This window comes from Rattus norvegicus, chromosome 3, assembly GCF_036323735.1.
Source record: "Rattus norvegicus strain BN/NHsdMcwi chromosome 3, GRCr8, whole genome shotgun sequence".
NCBI lineage: Eukaryota > Metazoa > Chordata > Mammalia > Rodentia > Muridae > Rattus > Rattus norvegicus.
Genome location: NC_086021.1, coordinates 128560096 through 128584058, shown reverse-complemented (window position 1 = coordinate 128584058; position 23963 = coordinate 128560096). Strand labels below are relative to the sequence as shown.

The window sequence follows — 23963 nt, the reverse complement described above, 5'->3', positions numbered from 1 at the left end:
TCCTCTCCGTCTAAATGCCATCTGTCTCTTGTAGACTAGCGGTCAAAAGAGCAAACTAGAGGTGGGGTAATAGAAAAAGTAGTTAAAGCTGTCAGCAGGAGTCATCTGTTTCTCCTGCACTCCACATATCTAGTATAAAGTCATGCAGCCTATGGGTGCTCAATACTAATTGCAAGAAGCAGAACCATTTCCCCAATTATAGGTTGTAGCGCCCACCCTGACCAGCAAGGAAGATGCAACACCGTCAGATTCTTCTCAACAGCCTTTATTGCAGGAACACCTAATTGTTAATACAGGGACCCCGAGGAACAAAGGCACTTGCCTTAAATACAAGACAGGCTGTGACTGTGAACTTGTCCTCTGGGGATTGGTAGAGTATGAAATACCTTATTAGCATGAATATCACCCTGGCCTTGTAGATGCTGGGGGTATGCCAACACATGCGCTGTGGGTGTTTACCACAAACAACCACCGGATGTCGGCGCCATCTTTAGCCGCTCCCTACATCTCCCTCTTTTTTGTTTTCTAAAAATGAACCCATTAGGTGGAGGTAGTGGTCTGAGAGAGATCAGACATGCCTCACAGAGTGCCCAGCTCGGCCATGGCGAGCCACTCTTGCAGTTAGGACTGCACCCTAATGGCAATAAATGAACTTATGCTGTAACACACCGTTCTGGGCTATACGTGTGTGTTTACTTAGGGGAGAAACTGGGCAGAGGAGCATTTGACCAGCCCGTATGTTCAAACGGGGTGTAGCCACCTCTGTCTATGACTGGTCTAGATCAGGGTGTCACGTCAATATTGTCATTGCTCCTGTCTTAGGTCATTCCTCTCGGCAGCTCGGCCTTTCCCGTCGTTGGATAACCCTATCGCCACCGGGCTCCGTGTCTTAGGTTGGTCCAAGCTTGAGGAAAGTTGCCCGTCTCTGGATACAATGGCTTCACATGACAGTGACAAAATACGATCTAGGGCGAACTCTTAATTTTTCAAAGAGGCCAGCCATATGTTGGGAGATGTACCACTTTCAATGGCAACCATAGCTTGGTAAACAATCACTTTGTGTCTGGCATGCTCTCGTTGTAAACGGCAAAAGAGCCATAGACATACTCCGCATCCCAAGAGGACAATGGCCCCCCCAGGCAAACATGCCAGCCCATTCTTTAAAAAAGGAGAAAGCATTAGTAATCCATGAGGTGAAATCTCCAAACGTGATAGGTTCCAATCTAGTGTTGTTAAGGACAGCAATCTGCATCAGCAATTGTCTCGATAATTGCTCCACTTTCATGGACCAGTTTCCTTTTAGATAATTCGAGATTTCTTTGCTCTGTTGAGAATACTGAGAGAAGTTAGCTTGCAAAGGAGTAATACATAAACCTCTAAGGGAGGAAACACAGGACATCTGTGTCATATGATATAATGCTTCAATTTGTTCATGGATCAAATCTATCCATTGATTAGCTAATTGAAGACCAGATGCCAAGTGGGTATTAAATTCTTCTTGTATCTCTAGTGCCACTGCGGTTTTTTCCACAATCTGATTGATAGTCTCAGCCATCTGTACTTGATTAGTCATAGCAATCTCGGCTGTTGTTGCTGCAGCAGCTGATAGTACAGTGGCTGAGATTATAGCTGCCGTAATACCAAAGTCCCCTTTGGTTCTTAGTAAATGAGGTATGGGAAAGCTATCTGGGTTGGCCTCTACTGGGACTGGCCCAAAAGAAGGAATCTTGACCATCACTGCGGTATCATTGCTGCCATCCCAGCATTCAGCTAAATAACAGACTACATCAGAGCTATTACAGTTTAAAGCATTATCGCTTACATTAGTGCTTATCAGAAAGAAGAAAGGTGGTCTAACACACACTGAAGCTCCAATGGCAGTATCATTTGCCAAAAGGCCATTAATCTTTACATTTACTAAACTGGTTTTGTTATTCGTTCTAGTGGCTGAAATATATACAATGTAAAGTCTTCACCTAATAATTGGGTAAAAGGAATTAGAGATGTGTATGCTCCCTGTTCATTTGATAATACCCATTGACACCAAGGCCAAAAATTTTGCTTGCCAGTCTTATTTTTCCCCCAATCATACTGTACCTAGTCAAGAGGAGGGGAAAACTCAAATCCCGGTAGGAATTGTTTTTCTCTATGGAATGGACTCTGACATGGGGTGGAAACTCTTGATATGGGGGGTAAGCAGGTAAGACTCTATGACAGGTAGAGTTATCCAGTGTGTGATTGCGTTGCCCTGGACGTGATGGAAAACTACAATTATGCATCATAATCAAAGTTGTAATGTTCAAATCAGCAGAATTATTGACTGACGTGTCTCCACTGCCTGAAGAGGCTCCTTGGGTAATTTGACTCAAAGCAGCCAGGATGGTCCCAGTGCCCATATCACTATTGCTCATAGGATCTAACCAATTAGCCAATGTGGTCCTTCGCAGCCATATACAAGGCTGGGAGGAATTTTTAAGAGTAAAACATAATGTATGTAATAAAGATTAGTGGCGGCATACCATTGGGGCGATTCTCCATCCGGCACTATACAAGGAACACCACACAAACAGGAGGTGGAGAAGAAGGTTGGCAAAACAGTAGAATTGCTATGAACTGGCATGGGTACTGGCCAGGATCTGGCAATAGCCCACAGCGTGAGTGAATTAACCTGGATTACCATCCCCAGTAGTAATAGTAGAGTTCGTAGTCTCATCTTCACGAAGAGCAGGAGGCAGTTTGCGAGTCAAATGTTCAGGTACCCAAATTGGATTTTCTTGATCCTGCGGAAAAACACAAATAGCTCCCCTAGATCTCGAAATCACGGGATCTGGGCCACGCCATTCATCAGTTAAGACATCCTTCCACTTCACTTCTGTATTAGTCATAGGTTTAGTAGTAGCATTGCGATCCGCAGCAGAGCGGCCATGCACATCCAAAATTAAGAAATTTAGAGTAAACAAAGCTAAAGAAAGTTGTTCTTTTGGCGTTCACCCGCTGGCAATTCCCTCTTTTTGTTTTTGTAGAAGCTCTTTTAAGGTATGATGTGCTCTTTCCACAATTCCTTGACCCTGGGGATTGTATGGTAATCCAGTAGTATGACTGACCTGCATTGTCTGGCAAAATGCCTGAAAGGACTTTGCAGTGTAGGCAGGCCCATTGTCTGTCTTGAGACTATCAGGCTTTCCCCAGGCTGCCCACGCCTCTAAGCAATGACTAATGGCATTATGAGCCTTTTCACCAGTCATCAGAGTGGCATGTATAATACCGGAACAGGTATCAACAGAAACATGAGCATATTTTAAATTTCCAAATTGAGATATGTGTGAGACATCCATCTGCCAAAGTTTTGGTGGAATCAGACCACGAGGGTTAATTCCCACCTGAGGAGGGTGGTGAAACTGAACACAATTCTGGCAACGTAATACTATATCACGAGCTGCAGCTCTAGAGATTTTAAATTTTTGCTGAAGAGTGAAGGCAGGAACATGAAACTTTTGATGAAATTCTCTAGCGAGATCAACTGGAGCTGCATGAAAAATAAACTCTCTGCGAGTACTAGCATCCACCAGGGTGTTATTACTGGCCATGGGACCAGGCAAAATAGTATGAGCTCGAATATGTTGTATGAAAAATTTATTCTTTCTGGCCCAAATCAATTTTTGTAATTCTAAAAGAATTTGACATACAGTACTAGTTGACCTAATTGGCCCTGCAATTTCAAGTGAGCGTACAGCATTAACTACATAAGCAGAATCAGAAATTAAATTAAAAGAATCATGAAATCTTTTAAAAACTTCCAATACTATTTTACATTCTGTAACTTGGGGGGTGCCTGGGCTGTATTGAATTAATACTGGTTCTTGAGAATCAATCATATAGGGACCTACACCTGTTTTGGAGCCATCTGTATAAATATCTAACGCTCCAGACAAAGGCTCTGAGGCAGTGACCTTAGGAAAAAATCACTGGATGTTCAGTAAAAAATTGTAGCAAAGGATCCTTAGGATAATGATTGTCAAACTCTCCATCAAAACTACAGCGTAATATGGCCCAATCATCTATCAAGGCACACAATGTTTCCATCTGAGTTGCAGTATATGGTATAATAATTTTCTTGGGTAAAATACCAAAGTGCTGAATACAAGATTTAACACCTAACATAGCAAGCTGTGCAACAGCAGAAGGATAATATTCAAGGGTCTTATTTGGAGAAATATGAGGATAAATCCACAGAAGTGGTCCTTGTTGCCATAGCACTCCTGTAGGCTGACGAAAGGTTCTCAGTATACACAAAAAGAGATCCTCCTTTTCCTTGTACCTTCTTAGCATTGCCTTTTCCAGTCTTTCCTCTACTTTCCTTAAAGATAATTGTGCTTCCTTGGTTAAAGCACAGGGTGAAGTAAGTTGAGAATCCCCTTTCAGGATTTCAGGTTGTAACTCTACATTGGGCATTTTAATATAGGGTCGAATCCAATTTATGCTTCCTAGTAATTTCTGAAAATCATTTAATGTTTTTAAATGATCTTTTCGTAATTCAATTTTCTGAGGGGAAATACTATTAGAAGTAATTTTTGTTCCTAAATATTCCCCCATTTGTCCCATCTGAACCTTTTCAGATGCTATGAACAATTGATTATTTTCAAGCACTTTAACCACTTGCACATAGGCCGCCTTTAAGGTGTCACAATCTTTTGCGGAAAGCAATATATCATCCATAAAATGTATTATTCTTAATTTTGGAATTGGTTATGTACAGGCCGTAGGGCTTGTCCTACATAAAGCTGACACATAGTAGGGCTATTAGCCATACCTTGAGGCAAGACCACCCACTGATAGCGCTTATCAGTCTCTTCATTATTCATAGAGGGCAAAGTAAATGCAAATCGCACGCTATCTTGTGGGGCAAGGGGGATGGAAAAAAGCAATCTTTAATATCAATAATAATAATAGGCCAACCAGCAGGAATACTAGAGAGCAATGGTAAACCTCTTTGTATGGGACCCATTATTTGCATCTGAGAATTGATAGCTCTTAAATCATGTAATAATCGCCATTTTCCTGATTTTTTTCTTAATAACAAATATAGGTGTGTTCCAGGGTGATGTGGATGGCTGTATATGTCCCAATTGCAGCTGTTCAGACACTAATTCAGCAGCAGCAGTTAATTTTTCAGAGGATAAAGGCCATTGAGGAATCCACACATGTTCCTTTGTTTTCCATGTAATGGGTATACCTCCCTCAATGGCCCCTAGGAAAAACCCAGACCCGTCCTGTCTCTTTTAGAATTCAGCAGCACTGGGTCAACTTGTCCTTGTAAATATTTTCCTAGACCTTTTCTGGGCACGTAGCCCATTTTTATCATCATATCCTTGGCCTGTGGGGAGTACTCATTAGTCAGTCTCATGTCTAGATTTATCAACACATCTCTGCCCCACAGAGTCACAGGAATGTCTATAATACAGGGAGTAATCTTTCCAGATCTACCTTCTTCATCCTTCCATGTCAATCCTTGGAGCTTATTAAAGGAGCCATTTCGTACCCCAGACCACGTAGGGCCTGCGATGATGTTTGCGTGGGCCACCTAGGCGACCAGTCATGAACAGAGATGATACTACGATCTGCTCCAGTGTCTAACAAACCAAGGAATGACCGTCCCTCCACAATCAATGTTAACATTGGACGATCACCTAGTTCTAACGAGATAAAGGCAAATCGGGAACCTGTAGATCCCAAGCCCCTGTCTCCTCTAATCCTATTTTCTGCAGGAAAGCGCCTATGTAAGCTAGGCAGAAGCAGCAGCTGGGCAATTCTGTCTCCAGGGGAAATAGCAGTAATTCCCTGGGGAGAGGCTGCCAGGACTTTTACTGTGCCTAAATAATCAGGGTCAACTACTCCAAGTACAATTTGCAAACCTTTCAGGGCAGAAGAGGAGCGTCCCAACAACAGCCCAACTGTGTCTTTAGGGAGGGGTCCTCTAAAATCTGTATCCCATTTGGGGGGTCAGTACGAGTCTGGTGGTGGAGTGGAGGTCCAGTTCTGTGGAGCCTTTAGTGGCTCTCCTTGGTCCTTCGGGTGGTGAAGAGAAGGCCAAGGCCTCTGTTTTTCCTGTCCTTGCCTGTCTTTCTGTAGAGCCCCATATATTTGAGGGCCCTGGGGACGTGGGCCCCGTTGTCCGTTTTTTGGCTGTGTACCACCATATCCTGTCGCTAGAGGGCGACCATCCAAGTCTTTCACAGATCGACATTCACTTGCCCAGTGGTTTCCCTTCCTACAGCGGGGGCACAATCTAGGTTGTGGAGGTCTGTTACTACCCCGTTCCCCACTTCTTTCAGGGCACTGTCTTCTATAGTGCCCTTTACGGCCACATTTGAAGCAGGTCTCTGCAGTAACCTTTTTTCTTAATTGTATCATTGCTGCCGCTAGGCCAACATTAGTCAATGGCCCTCCTATTTCCCTGCAGACTTTCATCCAAATCTCTAAACCTTTATGTTTATATGGTGTTATAGCAGTCCTACATTCTTTCGTACATTGTTCATACACTAGCTGTTTAATAAGAGGCATAGCTGTATCAGGGTCTCCAAAGACCTTGATAGCGGACTCTACCATGCGGGCTACAAAGTCTGAGAAAGGCTCTGTGGATCCTTGCAGAACCTTGGTAAGGTTCCCGGAGACTGCACCTCTATTGGGCAATGCTTTCCAGGCTTTAATGGCTATTTCATTAATCTGACTATAGACCTGATCTGGATAACCAATCTGGTCCAGAGCAAATCTGCCTATTCCCAATAGCATGTCAGCGTCCCAGTGTCTCTGAGGATCCGCTCCTGAAGCCAGATTAATGGCAGCTTGAATGTTAGCATATTCATACAGGTAAGATTTCCAATCCAGGTATTGACCTGGAGAGAGACAAGCTCTAGCTAAACTCCCCCAATCTCCAGGGGTGAGACAGTATCTGCCAAGAGCCTCAATCTGAGCGATAACAAAAGCTGTGTTGACTCCATAAGTTTTGACTGACTTTGCTAATTGCTTTATTGTCTTAGAGTCAACAGGTTCATGATATCGCTGCCCGTTTGCATCCAGAAAAACTGGAAAACTCAATCCTATCTCTTTCCATACCTCCGGGCAAAAAGAAGTACCTCCTGCAGGCTTTACCATGCGCTTATGTTGAGAGTTATACGGAGGTGCAGGGGGTGCTGTTGGTATAACTGCTTCCTTATCTACTTCTTTGGCTTGCTGCCACATAGCGTTGGCATGTGGCCAGTCCCGATAATATCTCTCTTTCTCATACCGAGCAGCTTCTTCCTCAAGGTCTGCCAAGTCATTATCACTAAGCTCTGAGTCACTAGACATTCCCAAAGTCAATGCCTTTAAAGAGGGATATATCTTATTTGTTTCTTGGTCCTGATTATCCCCTTTTTTCATCTCTGCCTTCTCTCTGTTTCTTTTATCTCCCTTTCTTTTCTTTTCTCCCTTCGAGACCTTTTCTCCCTCCGACATGCTTTCTTGTTGCTCTGTAAGGATTTTCTGACCTGTTCTAACAGCTTCCTCACATCGTTTATCTTCTAGGCAGGCACGGACCATTCGCCAGAGCGGCTTTGTCCCTGGTTTAAGCTTGCCCTCTGTTATTTCCCTATCCAGATCTTTTCCTAACTTGTCCCATGCCCGTAAAGTAAGAGACCCTGACACTATAAACCACGGAGCACAACGATTGCACTCATCAAGAAAACTCAGCAGGATTTTCTTTTCGATTTTAAGCTTACGCTGACCAAGAAGCTCCTGAAGAGCTGACAGGAGCGGGGTGGAGTGTGAGTTTCCCATGCTTTACGAGCTTTTATGATCGATTTACGAGCAGGGAGAGCTGGCGTGTTTATTTACACATGAATCTTGTAGCTCATCATTAGTGGGCTCTTCCCAGCAAATGCACTCCTGTCCCGGACAGTAGCAATTCAAAAGAAAAACAAATCCAACACACAAAGAAGAAACAAAATTACAAATCCTAGACCACAGACTTTTTAACCTCTAAACCAAGGCTCTCATCGTCTCTGCTTACTCCAGAGAACCTTACTTTGTAGCCTCTATACCAAGGCTTTCATCATCTCTGCTTACTCCAGAGAACTTTATAGTCTCTTTACCCGGGAAGGAGCCTTACAGTCCTGTGTCCAGGACTATTATAGTCTCTGCTTACCTCCAGAGAACTGTCTGGTCCCTTACCTGGGAGCTTACTGATGTCACCGTCCTGAGGCTGAGGATTTCTGAAATCCACATGAGAAAAGAAAATTTTCTCGGGTTCCCCGTACGGGCCACCAGCTGTAGCGCCCACCCTGACCAGTAAGGAAGACGCAACACCGATGGATTCTTCTCAACAGCCTTTATTGCAGGAACACCTAATTGTTAATACAGGGACCCCGAGGAACAAAGGCACTTGCCTTAAATACAAGACAGGCTGTGACTGTGAACTTGTCCTCTGGGGATTGGTGGAGTATGAAATACCTTATTAGCATGAATATCACCCTGGCCTTGTAGATGCTGGGGGTATGCCAACACATGCGCTGTGGGTGTTTACCACAAACGACCACCGGATGTCGGCATCATCATTAGCCGCTCCCTACAATAGGTAAAACACACTGTACCCTAAATGACAAGTGGTGGTACCAGTACACACACACACACACACACACACACACACACACACACACACACTCTCAATTGTATATAAATAAAAGTATTTAAGCACAAAAGTAATTACAGGTTTTCACAATCAAGTGGTATTAATTACCACAGATTCATAGATGTATGATAAAACCCTGTACAGTACAAGTGAAAACACCCTACCATGTCCTTATACTGTAAAACAGGTAATACATAGACATATAGGTACAAATATATAGTTGCAACATTTATTATCTTTTTAAAGGCAGGGTCTCACTGGTGCCCTGTAGCTTACTATGGAGATTGCACTGCCCTTGATCTCATAGAGATCCGACTGCCTCAGTCTTCAGAATAGTTAATAGTAAAGATGTGCATCACCATGAAAGGTGGCAACTGTTTTAAAGAAATGTACTAAGCTTAGTAGTGTTACTACACAAGACATACATTTTAACATAACTTGCTCTGAGAAAACTCTGGGTTTTTTTTTTTTTTAGGAAACAGTAAGCAATCAAAGGAAGAAAAGTAACTGGGTAAATTAGAGTGGGGCAGACTTTCCAAAACAGTTGTAAAACTGATGTTAAGTGGGTGAGAAATGGGAAAATGGCAAAGCAAAAGATGAGAAGATAGAAAGCTCACCAAAGCTTGAAGCTGGGAAAAGCTTATGAATGCATGATATAGCTGTATAGTTGGCAGAAAATCAATTTAGCAGAGACCAGGAGTGCTAGAGGGAGACCTGAGTTACACTGTGCTGTGAATACTGGTGAGAGGAAAGCAGCATGGCTCTGGGAAAATTGAGTTTATGAGATTAACTCCTTTAGGAGATAAACAGCAGAAATTACTGTCTATTGAAGATGCTTTGATGAACAGGTCAGAGAAAAGATGAGCATGGCAAGATGGCCAAGACCTGGAATAACTAATTTTCACATTTATTAGATATCCATGACTAGATTAAGATCAGAGATAGTTTTCAGGAGAAAGACTATCCTAAAATTTATTAGGATGAGTAATTAACTAGGGTTCTAGTACTGAGGAATTATAAACAAAGAACTAACATTGGCAATTAAGGGAAAATGGTATCTCAATTATGCTGCCTTAGCAAGCAAGAAGGAACAAGAAACCCCTGGCTAAAGCAGGGCCTCAGGATCTGAGATGGCTTTGGAAGTGAGCAGCAATGTCAAGGAAAATGAGATTATTATCTTTAGTATTAATCTGTCTACGTATAGTATTGTGGAACAGGCATAAGGGTATTAGCAGACAGACGGTTCTAAATGTCTTGTATCTTAAACTGCTTCTGCTTCTCTTCCTGTAAAGTAGAGTAATGTTTATACCTAGTCTGCCTCTCAGGGATATCATGTTAATAAATGTTATGCCCATAAAATGCTGACTTTCTTTATATGTTGAAGTGCAAATTTTATATATGCAAATGATATAAAATTATTAGTTTATCATAAATTCTTATGATCAAGTTGTGGATGGCAGGAAAATAAATTCTCTGACATTATTCTTGTTCTTTTGAGTTATCTGTTTGAACCTTTACATGGTAGGCAAAGGAACAAATTAAAATCATATCACATGGGGTTGGGGATTTAGCTCAGTGGTAGAGCGCTTGCCTAGCAAGCCCAAGGCCCTGGGTTCAGTCCTCAGCTCTGAAAAAAAGAAAAAAAAATCATATCACATTAACTGGGCAAAGTTTTAAAATACATAGGACCAACTCATCAACTTACAAAGGAGAAGAATGTAAAAAGAAAAGAGTGTACTCTCATTACTACAGGAAAACTGGGCACAAATACTGCCAGTGCTGAGGATGAATAGGAGCAAAAGTCAGTCTAAGAGAAAGCACGGAGGAGGAGCAAGGGGTCTAGGCCTCTAGTCCTTTCATGTCTACAGCCTTTTCGGGAGAGGCATACACAGAAATGTGCACTACATAGAAACAATATTGTCATCTGCTCTCATCATGTTTGTTATTACTTTTCCATATTTTCTCACTGGATATATTATACATACTAACTTTCTGTCTATTTTTTATAATACTTTGAAATGCCTACATCGAGGGTGTGGATGTACTGAAGGCCCTGTATTCAATTCCCCAGCACAGTAAAGAAAAAAGGTTACATTTTACAGATTTTATTGTGTAAGTGGATATAGTTAGAAATATAAGGTTATAAAACAATAACTAAGAACTTTGAAAATTAAGTACTTTCCTTTATCATGTACCCTAAAAGGCAGAAACAAAAATCTCAACCTTTATTGAATTAAGGGTGCCACCAGGTTTCTTCTCTGAGATCAGGGAAACCATACATTCTAAGAAGGAGAATAATTCAAGCATACGTTATTAGTTTAGTGTTTTTAATGCTGTGATAAACACCATCACCAAAAGTAACTTGAGGAGGAAGGGGTTTATTGCCTCATAATTTGTAGTCCCTCATCCTGGGAAGCTGAGGCAGGAACTGAAGCTGAGCCATAGAGGAGTGCTGCCTATAGCTTGCTCCTCATGTTCCATTTCCTTCACTTTCCACCAAAACCACATCCCTGAGGGGGCATCACCCTCTGTGGCATGAGCCCACTAACTGCTCAAGCACTGATTAAGCCGATCTTGTGGGAGCATTTTCTCAGTTGAGGGTCCCTCTTCCCAAATGACTCTAGCTTGTGGAAAAAAAATATCCAAGACATTTGTTATCTGTTAAAGTCTTTTTCTTTGCATTCAGAACCAATCTTAGCCGTCACCTATCTTTGGCTGATGAGGCCATGGTATACGTGTGTTTATGTAAATCTGTGCGTGTGGGCCATCATCTGGGCATGGGATTATTGGTGATCTAAGAACCCTAGATGCCACAATGCTACCATTACTACAAAGATCTTTTAAGGGAGTCCTAGCACTGTGGAGGTCCTGGTAGCTTCCCAAGGGAAGCCAAATAGAAGCTGATTTTAAACCAGAAGCTCTGGCTATGTGTCTTTCTTACTTAAGTCAGTCATTCTTTTCCTAAACTAGAGTGATTACTCCAACCCCCTTTATATATTTCTAAAGATATTATGAGAAGGGCAAAGCCAGATTCTAGCTTTGTTACTGCAGTCGCCTCACAACTAGGCACCCACACAAACAGTGCAGGTGTGCACTGTGACCTAAAAAAAAAAAACTCCGAAAGGATAAAGGGAAGTGGAAGGAATCTGATTAAACATAACAAAACGGAGGTTTCCCTAAAGTCAGAGTTTCAACTTCTCAGAAGGTTTATGGTCACCAATGGCAAGAGAGTGCTATGTGAAAAAACAGAGTCACTAGGGAATGAAGGTTTAACAACCTCCCAGCAAACAGCATGGAGGCACTGCCATGCAAGACCTCAAGGCTCTTAGTCTGGGATACTAAGCACTTACCATATGAAGGTGCTGGAGTTAGACCCATATATACTTGGCTACTGAACTTGAAGTAATTTCAAGTGGGCAGTAACTGAGTGGGGTACACAGGGCAGGAAGACCTTGGTTACGACGTATAATCAAAAGTAGTTCACCTCGTTACAGCCTAACACTTTCTGTTTCAGGTGAGTCCACCTTTTTCTCAGTTCAGATCTGGTGTTGTTAGAAGCGAAGATGTAGTTGATGGATTCATAAGACAGATCCCACACCTGCGATGGGGTCAGATTAAATGTTTCTGCTGCCAGTTGATATTCTTGAGAAAGGCTTGTTGCAAAAACACCTTTATCATCGGTCTGCCGGGTAAATGAGACCAGGTCAAGATAAGATGTTTTGTAAAATTCACTTTTTTGTGGTTCAGATCTTATTTTCCCATTTCAGGACTCTAAACAAGAACTTATAAATACACATTTGTAAAAAACTTGTTTATTTTAAAAGAAAAAAAAGACCAGAGTCCTGCATGTTAAAAGCACATAAAGAGTTTTTAAAGCATATTCGTGCCCAGGACTCATCCAAGGTCAAATAAAGCAAGAATCCTGTGGCAAGGATACTGGGCACCAGCATTTTTTCAGCTTCCCCAAATATTGCCCTACTGCTTTTCAGAACCAAATGGGAATCACCTGAGCCCTCTGCAGCCTCTCCTTCCCCATCCCCTTCTAGTTCTGCTACTGGGACATTTCCTTCAGGCACTCAGGGAAGGCAACCAGCAAGATAATAAATATGTGGCTTAATTCAATGTACTGAGTAAAAAGAAGCAGAAAGATAATACTTCTTACACAGATCACAGAAGGATGAGCAACGCTATACCAGAATCCAAAGTGATGCTGGTCATAAGAAGGAACTGTCTGGCTTTTGATGTTTGAGGTCAAACAAAGTTCTAGAAGAAAGGAGAAAATCCTCCTATTAAAAGCAAGTAAGTGAACTCATTCAGTGACCACCATGCAGATTCACAAGAAACCTTCCAAACTCTGCTGATTGAAGCAGTTTCATTACTGCACAAAATGTACTATTCATTACTTGTGAAGTTGTAGTTCTGAGCTGGGATGTACCTTGACAGAAGAGGGCCTACCCTGCCCATGCAAAGCTCTGCATTCGCCTCCAATACTACATAGAAACACAAAAGCATACTTCAGATAGTGCACTTGTACAGAGGTATGTGTTACTGCTGGGACTGCCACTATACCTGACAGGAAGTTACTGCTTTCTTCACAGTGACTTGCTTCCCTTGCTTTACCAAGATGGAAAGATTAGTGGCCTAGAATATAATCAGCTTGTCACAATCCTTCACAGGGCTTCACATCCACTGATTTTGGTTGGTTGTTTTAAGAAAAGGTCTGGCTATATATCCCTGGCTAGCCTGGAACTTACTATGTAGACCAGGCTGGCCTTGAACTCATAGAGATCCACCTGCTGCTGCAGCGCTGGGATTAAAAATACGCCGTCACGCCTGGCCTCACACTGACTTCTTTTGAGATGTAGTTTGGTCTTCTGATGAGTTCTTATAAAGGAAGCTGTCTACTTTGTTTACTCTTATTTTTAGCAAATGGCATAGTGACTGCCACAAAGTCATCATAAACTTTCACAAGCAAGTGTGCTATGGTCAGTTGGTATGGAAAAATAGGTTTACAATTTCCCTAATTTCTTAACGTGTTTTTTAATTTTATATGTCCAACATTTTGCCTATGTATGTCTCTTGTCACTTATATGCCTGGTGCCTGAGGAGGGAGGCCAGAAGATAGTGTTGATCCCTTGGAACTGAGGTTACAGAGAGTTGTGTGCTCCCATGTAGGTTCTGGGTATTGAACACGGGGTCCCTGGAAGAGCGCCATTGCTCTTAACCACACCACCTCTTCAGCACCAGTTTCCCTAGTTTTTGAGACAAGTTTCCCCTAAGTACTCTAGGATAGTCTCAAACTAGTAATCCTCCTGCCTTAGCCTCCTACATGGTAGGGTTATAAGCCTGTGCCACCATGCCTGGGTATAATTCTTAAGTAAATGTTATACATTTCCATAACATTAATTTTATATTTTTTACATTTATTTAGAGATAGGGAGAGAGAAAGAAAATGAGAGAGAAATAAAGAGATAGAGAGAGAAAGAGAATGAATGAATGAATGAATGAGAGAGAGAGAGAAGAACCTGTGAGTCTTCAGATAGAACTCAGGACATCATGGTTGGCAGGATATTTGTGAACCATCTCACTGGACCTATGTGTTAATTTTATTATAGTCATCTTCAAAATTCTAAATGACCTTTATTTTTTTAAATTTTCTGTGTGTGAGTGCAGGCCCTTGAGGAGCCCAGAAGAGGGCACCAGATACTCGGAGCTGAAGAGACAGCTCAGTGCTCTCAACCACTGAGCCATCTTTCCAGCTGACTGAGTGACCTACCTTCCTTCCTTCCCTTCCTTTCCTTCCTTCCCTTCCTTCCCTTCCTCTCCCCTTCCTTCCTTCCCTTCCTTCCTTCCTTAGATTTATTAATTTATTATATATAAGTACACTGTAGCTGTCTTCAGACACCAAAAGAGGGCATCAGATCTCATTACAGATGGTTGTGAGCCACCGTGTGGTTGCTGGGAATTGAACTCAGGACCTCTGGAAGAGCAGTCAGTGCTCTTAACCGCTGAGTCAGCTCTCCAGCCCTGAACTTTATTTCGTAAATAAACAAAGCAACAACAAAACAGCAGAAGATTGAGTTCCCAGCACTAGGGACTGTAGCAGTCAGTACGATGGACACAGAGACAAAGACAGACAGAGAGATGGAGATAGAAAAAGGGAGAGAGAGAAAAAGAGGAAGAGGAGAAGGAGAGGACCAGGGAAACAGAGAGACAGAGAATAACAGTCAGAGATAAATAGAAAGACACACAGAGAGCTGCCCTCCTAAAACTTATCTTCTAATAGAATCTAAAAGTTCCACCACTTAATGAGACCAGAAAGCACACATACCATGTGTCTTATTTTGTAAATGTCTGAATTATAGAACAGTACCTTTCCACATAAATCTTGTAGTCCAGGGCCTGGAGAAAGAAGGGGCTAAAGGGTTATCTAGGCAACATGACATTCTAAGTCTTACCAAGAGGTATCCGGTGTTGCCTCACGAAGTTCACCTGATCCACTGACCCTGCCTCGGGGGTGTTGAGGAATGTTCCATGCCCAATTCTGTCAGGAAGCAGATCCAGCAACATCTGTGTTTCTTTTTCCTTATTTGGAATCTTCAGAAAAGTGATAAGAGGGGATCAGTGGCTTGTGCTGGTAACCGAGGTATTTTATTCTGCACGCTGAGCAGTGAATGCCAGGATTCTTAGAAAACATAATTACTGAACCCCTCTCAAACCTTCTTAGCTGTTTCAGTCATTTACAGCCTAATAATAATCTTAGGAAGTATGAACATAAAGAAGTAAAACCTAAAAAAGAATTTTCACACATAAAATAGAGACCCTGATTCTATATGTGTATACATGTGTTCACATACATTAGGAAAAAAGTAGAGAATTACATACTAAATTTAACGTCACCTCTTGGGAGGACTTCACATCCTTTTCCTTTGGTTCTGTAATCCCTTATACTTGAAATTTCTTCAGACATATAAAACTTTCAGTCAAAAAAGTGTTTTTGAAAACAATATTCACAATCTGGGATAGTGGAGGTAAGGGTGAAAATCTAACTTCATAAGACTCCATGGCCTCACATTTCTCTCAATGCGCTTATACTGTATATTGACAGGGTTATCCATGTACATACTATAATCATTTTCTCCTAGATGGACTGGAAGGCAAGTGACAAGAACATTTTTTTTTTGGTGGGGGGTGGTTAGGCTACAGAAGCCCTGGAACTTAATCTGTAGATTAGGCTGGCCTTAAACTCAGAGATCTGCCTGACTCTGCCTCCTGAGTGCAGGTTAAAGGTCATCACTGTCCAGCTGGCCAGAACATTTTTTCGTTGTGAGCCTAGCCTTTAACGGCTGAGCCATCTCTCCAGCCCTGGCCAGATCATTTTAAAATGAACTATTTTATATGAATGCAGCGAATAAGAAACTAAGATACCAAGCAGGTTGTGATCCTGAGAACAGGCCAGAGATAACTGGTTACAAAATAATGGGAACCATAAAAACTTAGAAACTAATATTAAAGAAAACCATGTCTTAATGTTTTAATTAACATTTAAAAGTACTTCTAATTCCCCTTTTAAAAAATATCTTCTAGGGGCTGGGGATTTAGCTCAGTGGTAGAGCGCTTACCTAGGAAGCGCAAGGCAGGCCCTGGGTTCGGTCCTCAGCTCCGAAAAAAAGAACCAAAAAAAAAAAAAATATATATCTTCTAAATTACCCTGGCACTTGGGAGGTGGAGGCAGAAGGAGCAAGGTGATTCTTGGCTACAAAGTGAATTCCAGGGCAGTCTGGGTTGCATGAGACCGTACCTCATAAAAAGAAAAGAAAAAATGTTTTCCAAGAGAGGCTTATTTCTCGTTACTGACAAACAACTCTGCTTTTAAAGTAGCCTGCCCTCTCCACTCTGTGACAGCACTTACCTCTGCAAGATGCAACGCCAACTTCAGGCCTGCTTTTTTAGCTTCTAAAAGAGGCTCCAAGAAGTCTTTTGCTTGTCCGATCTTGAAGATAAAACGAGGGTGTATAAGAATTCTGAGCATATTGAGGGATCTGGGGTTTTACCCCAATTAAGGGGTAAAATGATGACACATTGGTTTCTTTTGAACCTCTTGGTTATAGAGAGCTATAATGTTGGACACTTTAGGGAATACACCATGGAAAGGCTATCCCTGACCTTGAAAGTCCAGTACCAGTGAGCTGAGCTCAATATGTCAGTTGGATATGACAGGCCAAAATTTTTCTTTCTTTTTTCTTTTTAATATTTATTTATTAGTATACACCATACAGCTTTCTGCCTGCATTATGCCTGCGGGCCAGAAGAGGGCATCGGATCTCAATACGGATGGTTGTGAGCCACCATGTGGTTGTTGGGAATTGAACTCCGAACCTCTGGAAGAGTAGTCAGTACTTTTAACCACTGAGCCATCTCTAGTCCCAAAATTTTTATTTCTGAAAGACATGTATATAGATGTTTAGTATTATGGAGAACTCACTTGGTTTAGAAAGCTTCCATGATTAAAAAAAAAAAAACCACATAAATAAATCACAAAACCAGACAAATATCAAAGACAGCTCACAAGAATTAATTGGCCCCAAGTAGCAAGACTTTTGTTTGAATCTTTCACTTAGGAAGCTCATGAAACCTTTCTATCTAGGGGTTTATGGCATAATTACACTCTTAACACCTTCTCTATTCATCATACACAGTGCAATTAACTCCTGCACATAGAGACTGTTACTAGTTATATTGTCTTTAGAAGAATGGAGAATGGTCTTATTCAATAATATCAACAATCTATTTTTATGGTATTTCTTTTTAAAACCCTTAAGAAGGCCATGCTATGTGTTCTGATGGTCTAGGGCAGAACAGGGCTTCATATGGCGTCTGCTGGACACCAACGCATACTATGATGCTCCAACCTAATCCTCCCCCACTGATTCTGCCGTTAGGAGAGACAATATCGTAACTTACAGTTGGATCTCCACTGAGGTCAAGGCCAAGAACTGTATCCTCAGCAGAGAGGAAGAACTCTTTAGCAAGTTTGACAGTCTCCTTGGCTACTGTCGGGCCACCTTTTCTGTCAATTGCCATCAAATACCTTTAATATAAGAAAAATACAGTTGATACGAACTTGGCAGGAAGATATTATGATCAAGAAATTCACAGATGAAGCCGGAGTAGGTGCATGTGTGCCTATAATCAAAGTATCTGGAAGGCGGAGGCAGAAAGATTATCCTTGGCTACAATGTGAGTTCAAGGTCAGCCTGGGATGCAAGAGAACTGTCTCAGAAAAACCAAACCAAAACAAAAACCTCTATCAATTTCAAACCAACTAATCCAAAAAAGGTTACCTTTAATAATCATATGCCTTCTCTTTACTCAACTGCTTCATTGAGATTACTTAGCACAAAACCACCAAGAGAGTAAAGGCAACTCAGAACCACAAAATTATCAGAAAATGGGTGGAGTTTGAGGCCAGTCTGGATCACATTAGACCATGTCTAGACCCTGTCTACATCAAAACAACACAACAACCCATCCACATTTGAAAAACTAGTAATGCATATAAAAAGACATTTCTGAACATTGCCAGGGAAAGAGTGGCTAACTACTTGGATGTGGTTTACTACATAAAGTAGTGAGTCTGGCCACTTGGATGTGGCTTACTATATAAAGTAGTGAGTCTAAGCACAACATTGTACTTTGATACACAGAACAAGACATGAATGCCTAAGTAGTATTGGTATCTAGCCTTCAAATTTCCAACTGTCTCACTTTTCTCCCATATCGTTGGTGGTGGTGGCAGTGGCAGTGGCAGCAGCAGTAGTGGTGTTGGTGGTGGTGGTGGTGGTGATGGTGTGTGTGTGTGTGTGTGTGTGTGTGTGTGTGTGTGTGTGTGTGTGTGTGTATTTAGTTTTAGTTTGAATCAGGACCTAAATGAAGTATATACTTTGTTAGTCACTGTATCTCCTATCTTTTTTTAAAGTGTATTTTATGTACGGGTGTGCACATGCTCATTGTAGGATGTACATTTTGAGTTCATGAAAGTCAGAAGATATTGGATGTGGTTTCTCAAGGACCTTTTGTCTGAAAAAGAATCTCATTGGCCTGGAACTTCCTCATGTAGGCCAAACTAGCTGGCCTATGAACTTCCAAGGATCTGCCTGTTTCCAACTCCTATCTTACCATCTCTAGGATTACAACATGGGCTTCTGGCTTTTCTTATAACATGGGTTCTAGGCATTTGAAGTCATGTCCTCATATTTGCTAGCCAAGTCTTACTAACCGAGCCATCTCCCCATCCTCTTACGTTTCTTTAAATCTAGCCAGTTCTCTCCCATTCTCATTTCCATCCTAACTCTTTTTGTATAATTTATTTGTTTAAAGAAAATAAGATTGCTTCTCCTACGAGGCTTCTCATGTCTGGATTTGTTGCATCTCTATTTTAAAATGCCCTCTTGTATTTTCTATAAATAAATAATTGGACCTAGTCTAGAAGCTTAATTAGACCAGATTTAGTTTTTGGCAAGAATAAATAAGTGATGAAGTATCATGGCACATGCAATAATCCCAGCACTTGGGAGGTAAAGGCAGGAGGACCAGGAGTTCAAGGACAACCTTGTCTATAGAGCAAGTTCCAGTTCCATCTGGGTTACTTGACCCTGTCTCAAAAGACATAACAATGTCAGAAGGCTGACTTTGTACTGGGGATGTAGCAGTGAGTCAACAACAAGGACCATGGGTGAGGAGGGGACTTGGGGGTCAGAAGCATGCTGAATAGACAGGTCAAGATGGCCTCCTTGAGGAAATAACAGCCAAATTGAAACCTGAACAATGAGCAGGTAGCTATGTAAGGACATGGTGGAAGGCATAAGTGCCAGTAAGTGCCACTGAGACGGATAGTGTTAGCCTGCAGGAGAGAGAGAGTAGGCCAATATGGACTAAAAGGAGTGGCTCAGACAGTGATTGAAGAAAGGCAGCCAGATCATGTGGGACTATGCAGGTAGCGATAAAAAGTCTACTTCAGCTTAACAACAGTGAGAAGCCATACTCAACGTGAGCAAAAATACTAGAATTTTACTGCCAGATGACTAATTCAGTATTGCACTCCCCCTTCAGCAACAAGGTTCTTGATTCTATTTATTTATATTGTAGGTAAAAATAGTTGATTTTTAAAAAAAATCCATCTTACCTTTATCAGGCAGTAAAATACCACATTCTGTTTTTTAAAAGGATATTGTTATTGACATACCATCTTCTTACCTAACGTCAATGTCTAAGTTTTCTTGTTTGCACTGTTTTATGCCTTCCAGTACGGATTCCACGTAAGTCTTCCTAGTCATGCCTTGGAAGAACACAGAGGAACACACGTGAAGACAGTGTCACCTATTTACTCCTTCAAACAGCGTCACTGAGTGAACACCACTGTATGCCGTGCTACAGCCTGGTTAAAGATGAATGACCTTTAGGGCAACTTTTTAAAAAATATTTTATCTTGTGTGAACGTGCACACGCACAGATGTGAATGAGCACCCACAGAGGCCAGAAGAGGCCTGGAGCGAGATTTACATGTTATGGTTAGTTACCTGATATGGGTGCTGAGAACCAAACTGGTCCTCTGCAAGAGCAGACAGGCTCTTAAATCCTGGGCCATCTCTCTGGTCCCCAAGGAGAAACATTTGAGTATAGTATTCTTTGTCACCTGTAGACTGAACCTGAGACAAATGCTCTTCCACTAGGCACAGACCTATTCCCTAAAAGATGCGGCCCAGGCTGGGTTCAAACTCATGATCCTTCAGCTTCTACCTCTTCAGAGTAACCTATCAGTAAGTGATATCACAACAGTTAATGATAACTGTATTTCAGTAACATTGAAAGGACAGAGCTAAAAAGGTGAAGAAAAGCCAAAATCAACTTTAAGGATAATAAGTGCTTTATAAAAATGTTCATAAGTAAACATAAAAGTAATTAAAGACAGAAAATGGGAGTCATAGATAGAGACCACAAGGAGAGAAGAGAGAAGGCGGTCTCCATGTGAGACGTGATGGGCTACGAGTCCATGACTGAGTGAAACACCCCTGAGGACAGACTGCTGGAGCAGAAAGAACCCAGGCAAGACTCAAACAGCAAGTGCTTATAAAAAGATAGATTAGGGTAATATGCCCAGTAATTGTTCTGAGGCTGATTAAATAAATCTAATAGTTTAGTTAAATTGTTTAGATTAACCGAATAGATAGTCCTCCTCTGGTGCCATTCACCTTGCCTTTGAGACAGACTCTCACTGGCAGAGGACCAAGCTGATGACTGGCTGTTTATCAAACGCCAGGAATTTGCCTGTCCCCATTTCCCTAGTGCTGAGGTTGCAAGAACACCATTCCCCGCCTTTTTACATGGGTTCTGGGTCTTGAATTCAGGTCCTCATGCTTGCCAAGCAAGTACTTTACCAACTGAGCCATCTCCCCATATGCTGTATCCTTTTCTTGAAGAAAACCTAAACAAGGAAGATCAGATTAAAAGAGGGACTACTTCCCAAATAGGTTTCATACTTATTCAAGAATAACTCATGAAGGCTGGACATCACTGTGGACCAGTAGTAGGTCACTGGCCTATAGTGTGAGAGGCACTAGACTTGAAACTCAGCTCCACACATACTTATGAGAAGCCACTTGAAGCATCGCTAATGTAAGATATTTGTTATTGAGTAATAGAAACAAATAGGAACCTTGTATGATCAGGACACATGGAAACAACAGGACATTCACCCAGGACTAATTCAATTTTACCAGTAGCATTTTCTCCTCTGGGAGTGCTCCTCAGCTCCAGGTACTTGACACCATCATCTGCAAACTCCTTAATGACATCTTTTGTGACCTGATAATAAAGGCAATGTACACAATATTGATAATCTATAGGAAGGTGCCTAATGAATGGCCAAGGGCTACAGTTTCATTTCATTTATTAAATTTCATTGGCAAAGCCTGACCAAAACCTCCCAGGTAGTAGGGATGCCTGCTGCTTTTTCCATTCTTAATACAGATTATGTCAGTTCATCAACAATTTCCTTGACCCTATTCTCATCTGAAAATGAGGTCTGCATAGCAGCCATTCTTTTCTTTTCCTTCCTTTCTTCTTTTCCTCTCCTCTTTTCTTTTTTTTTCTTTTTTCTTTTTCTTTTTCTGAGACAGGGTCTCAGATATTCTAGGTGGGCCTTAAACTTACCTGATTCTCCTGCCTCTGCCTGCCTAGTGGCATACCTGGCTTTCTCTCCCTTCTTTAAACCATTCCAAGTGTTTATAATAACAGATAAAACCGAGTCAAAGCCATCGAGCTGCGATGAAATGTGTTTTGTGCTGGGGAATGGACAGACTGAAATAAACAGCACTGCTAATATGACCTTTAGACATTACTTGTGTGTCAGCTACGGTCATGGCTTAAGGTTCTTATGCAAGTTATTTAGGAACGCCTTGTATTTTTTCATCAAATTCTAGCAAAGCAAATTTTTTCTCTGAAGTTTTTGGGGAAATTCCCCTCAGGCAAGAAAGTGTGTGTTAAAGCAGAACTATCTAATTCCGTACACATTTTCCTTTCCTGCCATCAACCCTAAGAAATATCAAATGTAGACGGGAAAAGGACCAGACTGAGGTTCCCACAGGTCTGTCCTAGTCACCTTCAGCCGTTACATCAATCCTAACCTTTGACTGTGTGCAAGGACGGTGTCTAACAAAGGAATAAGCGTTGGCTGATTCCACAGACAATGCCTAACAGGATGGTACCTAGAAGAGTCATAGCAATACAGTGTCTGCACCCACTTTTTTTCCCTTATGAAAACCAAAAACGATTCCCCCCCCCGACCCCTTTTGTTTTTCCAAAATAAGGTTTCTCTGCATAGCCCTGGCTGTCCTGGAACTAGCTCTGTAGATCAGGCTGGCCTCAAACTCACAGAGGTCCACCCGCCTCTGCCTCCCCAATGCTGGGATTAAAGGTGTGTGCCACTACTGCCTGGCCCAAAAAGGATTTTTTTGTTCTAGTTTTTCAGGACAGTGTTTCCCTGTGTAGCCCTGAGTGTCCTGAAATTCAATTTGAAGACGAGGCTGTTCTCAAACTCAGAGATCCATCTGCCTCTGCCTACCAAGTACTGGGATTAAAGACATGCACCAACATGCTCAGCCCTCGACCTTTATTTTGCTTTTGAGATAAGGTTTCAAAATTTAGTCTAGGGGGGTTGGGGATTTAGCTCAGTGGTAGAGCGCTTGCCTAGCAAGCACAAGGCCCTGGGTTCAGTCCCCAGCTCCGAAAAAAAAAAAATTTAGTCTAGGCTGGCCTTGAACTCACAATACAATGCTTCTGCCTCAGTCACTTGAATGCTGAGATCACAAGTATCCACCATTATACCTGGCCATACTTAATCACTTTAAGTCTGTTTTCATCTGGAAAAGGAACAAAAAATTTACCTCAAGAAAGTTGCACCAAGTGCCACATCTAGTACATTATAGAGGTGTTTTGTTTGTTTTGAGATAGGATCTTACTCGATGGTCTGAAACTCACTGCATAGACCAGGTTGACTTCAAACTCACAGAGATTCACCTGCCTCTGCCTGTCAAATGCTAGGACTAAAGGTGTGCGCCACCATACAAGACCCTTGTAGAGCACCTTATTTTTCTTACATATTTCAGTCCTGACTCATTTACATTACACATAGGTCATCTTGACCAGGGTTTACACAAACCCCGTGTCTTCATTAGGGTTTCTATTGCTTTGATAAAACACTATGACTAAAGGAAGCTTGGTGATAAAAGGATTTAAGCTTACAACCATCAATTCATGTTCTATCACTGAGAGAAGTCCAGGTGGGAGCCTGGAGGTGGGTAGAGACTAAGGAGAAGCCATGGAGTGCTGCCTACTGGCTTGCTTCTCATGGTCTGCTCGGCAGAGGTACACTGTCCATGGCGGGCTAGGCCCTGCCACACAAATAATTAACCAAAACTACCCAGTAGACTTTGCCTCAGACCAATCTTATGGACACATTTTACCAATGAAGATTCCCTCTTTCCACGTCTGTCAAGGTTTATGTCAAGTTGTCAAAAACAAGCCAGGATGACCCACAATCTCACAACTTTAGCAAATGATCTCTTAGTCTTAAAGATGTTCATGTAATATATGGCTACTTCACTGTTATCACCTGTAGATGCCTGTGCCACCAGTACTAAAGCAAATGCATAGAATCTTTACGTCTCATCTCATTTAAGAGCTTTCCACCAACCTTCGATCTGAAACAAAGTGAAGCAGGTGAACATAGCATTACTCT

The 23963-nt window shown here is 41.8% G+C and overlaps 1 protein-coding gene across 15 annotated transcripts in view; it reads right to left on the bottom strand.

Moving 5' to 3' along the window:
- Positions 1–249: 249 nt before the first annotated feature.
- The window catches only part of Adal (adenosine deaminase-like), a 28206-nt gene continuing 4492 nt past the window's right edge, over positions 250–23963 (bottom strand). For 8 of the 15 annotated variants that reach the window (XM_008762166.4, XM_017591734.3, XM_008762169.4 and 5 more), the window contains 7 exons: positions 21442–21529; positions 19922–20003; positions 17630–17756; positions 16578–16658; positions 15124–15262; positions 12828–12928; positions 250–12347 (listed from right to left, as the gene is read on the bottom strand). In XM_008762166.4, the coding sequence (XP_008760388.1) occupies positions 12135–12347; positions 12828–12928; positions 15124–15262; positions 16578–16658; positions 17630–17756; positions 19922–20003; positions 21442–21529 (831 nt within the window). In that variant the 3' untranslated portion in view covers positions 250–12134. The other 7 variants (XR_010064618.1, XM_063283716.1, NM_001014047.2 and 4 more) reach the window with 7 other exon arrangements.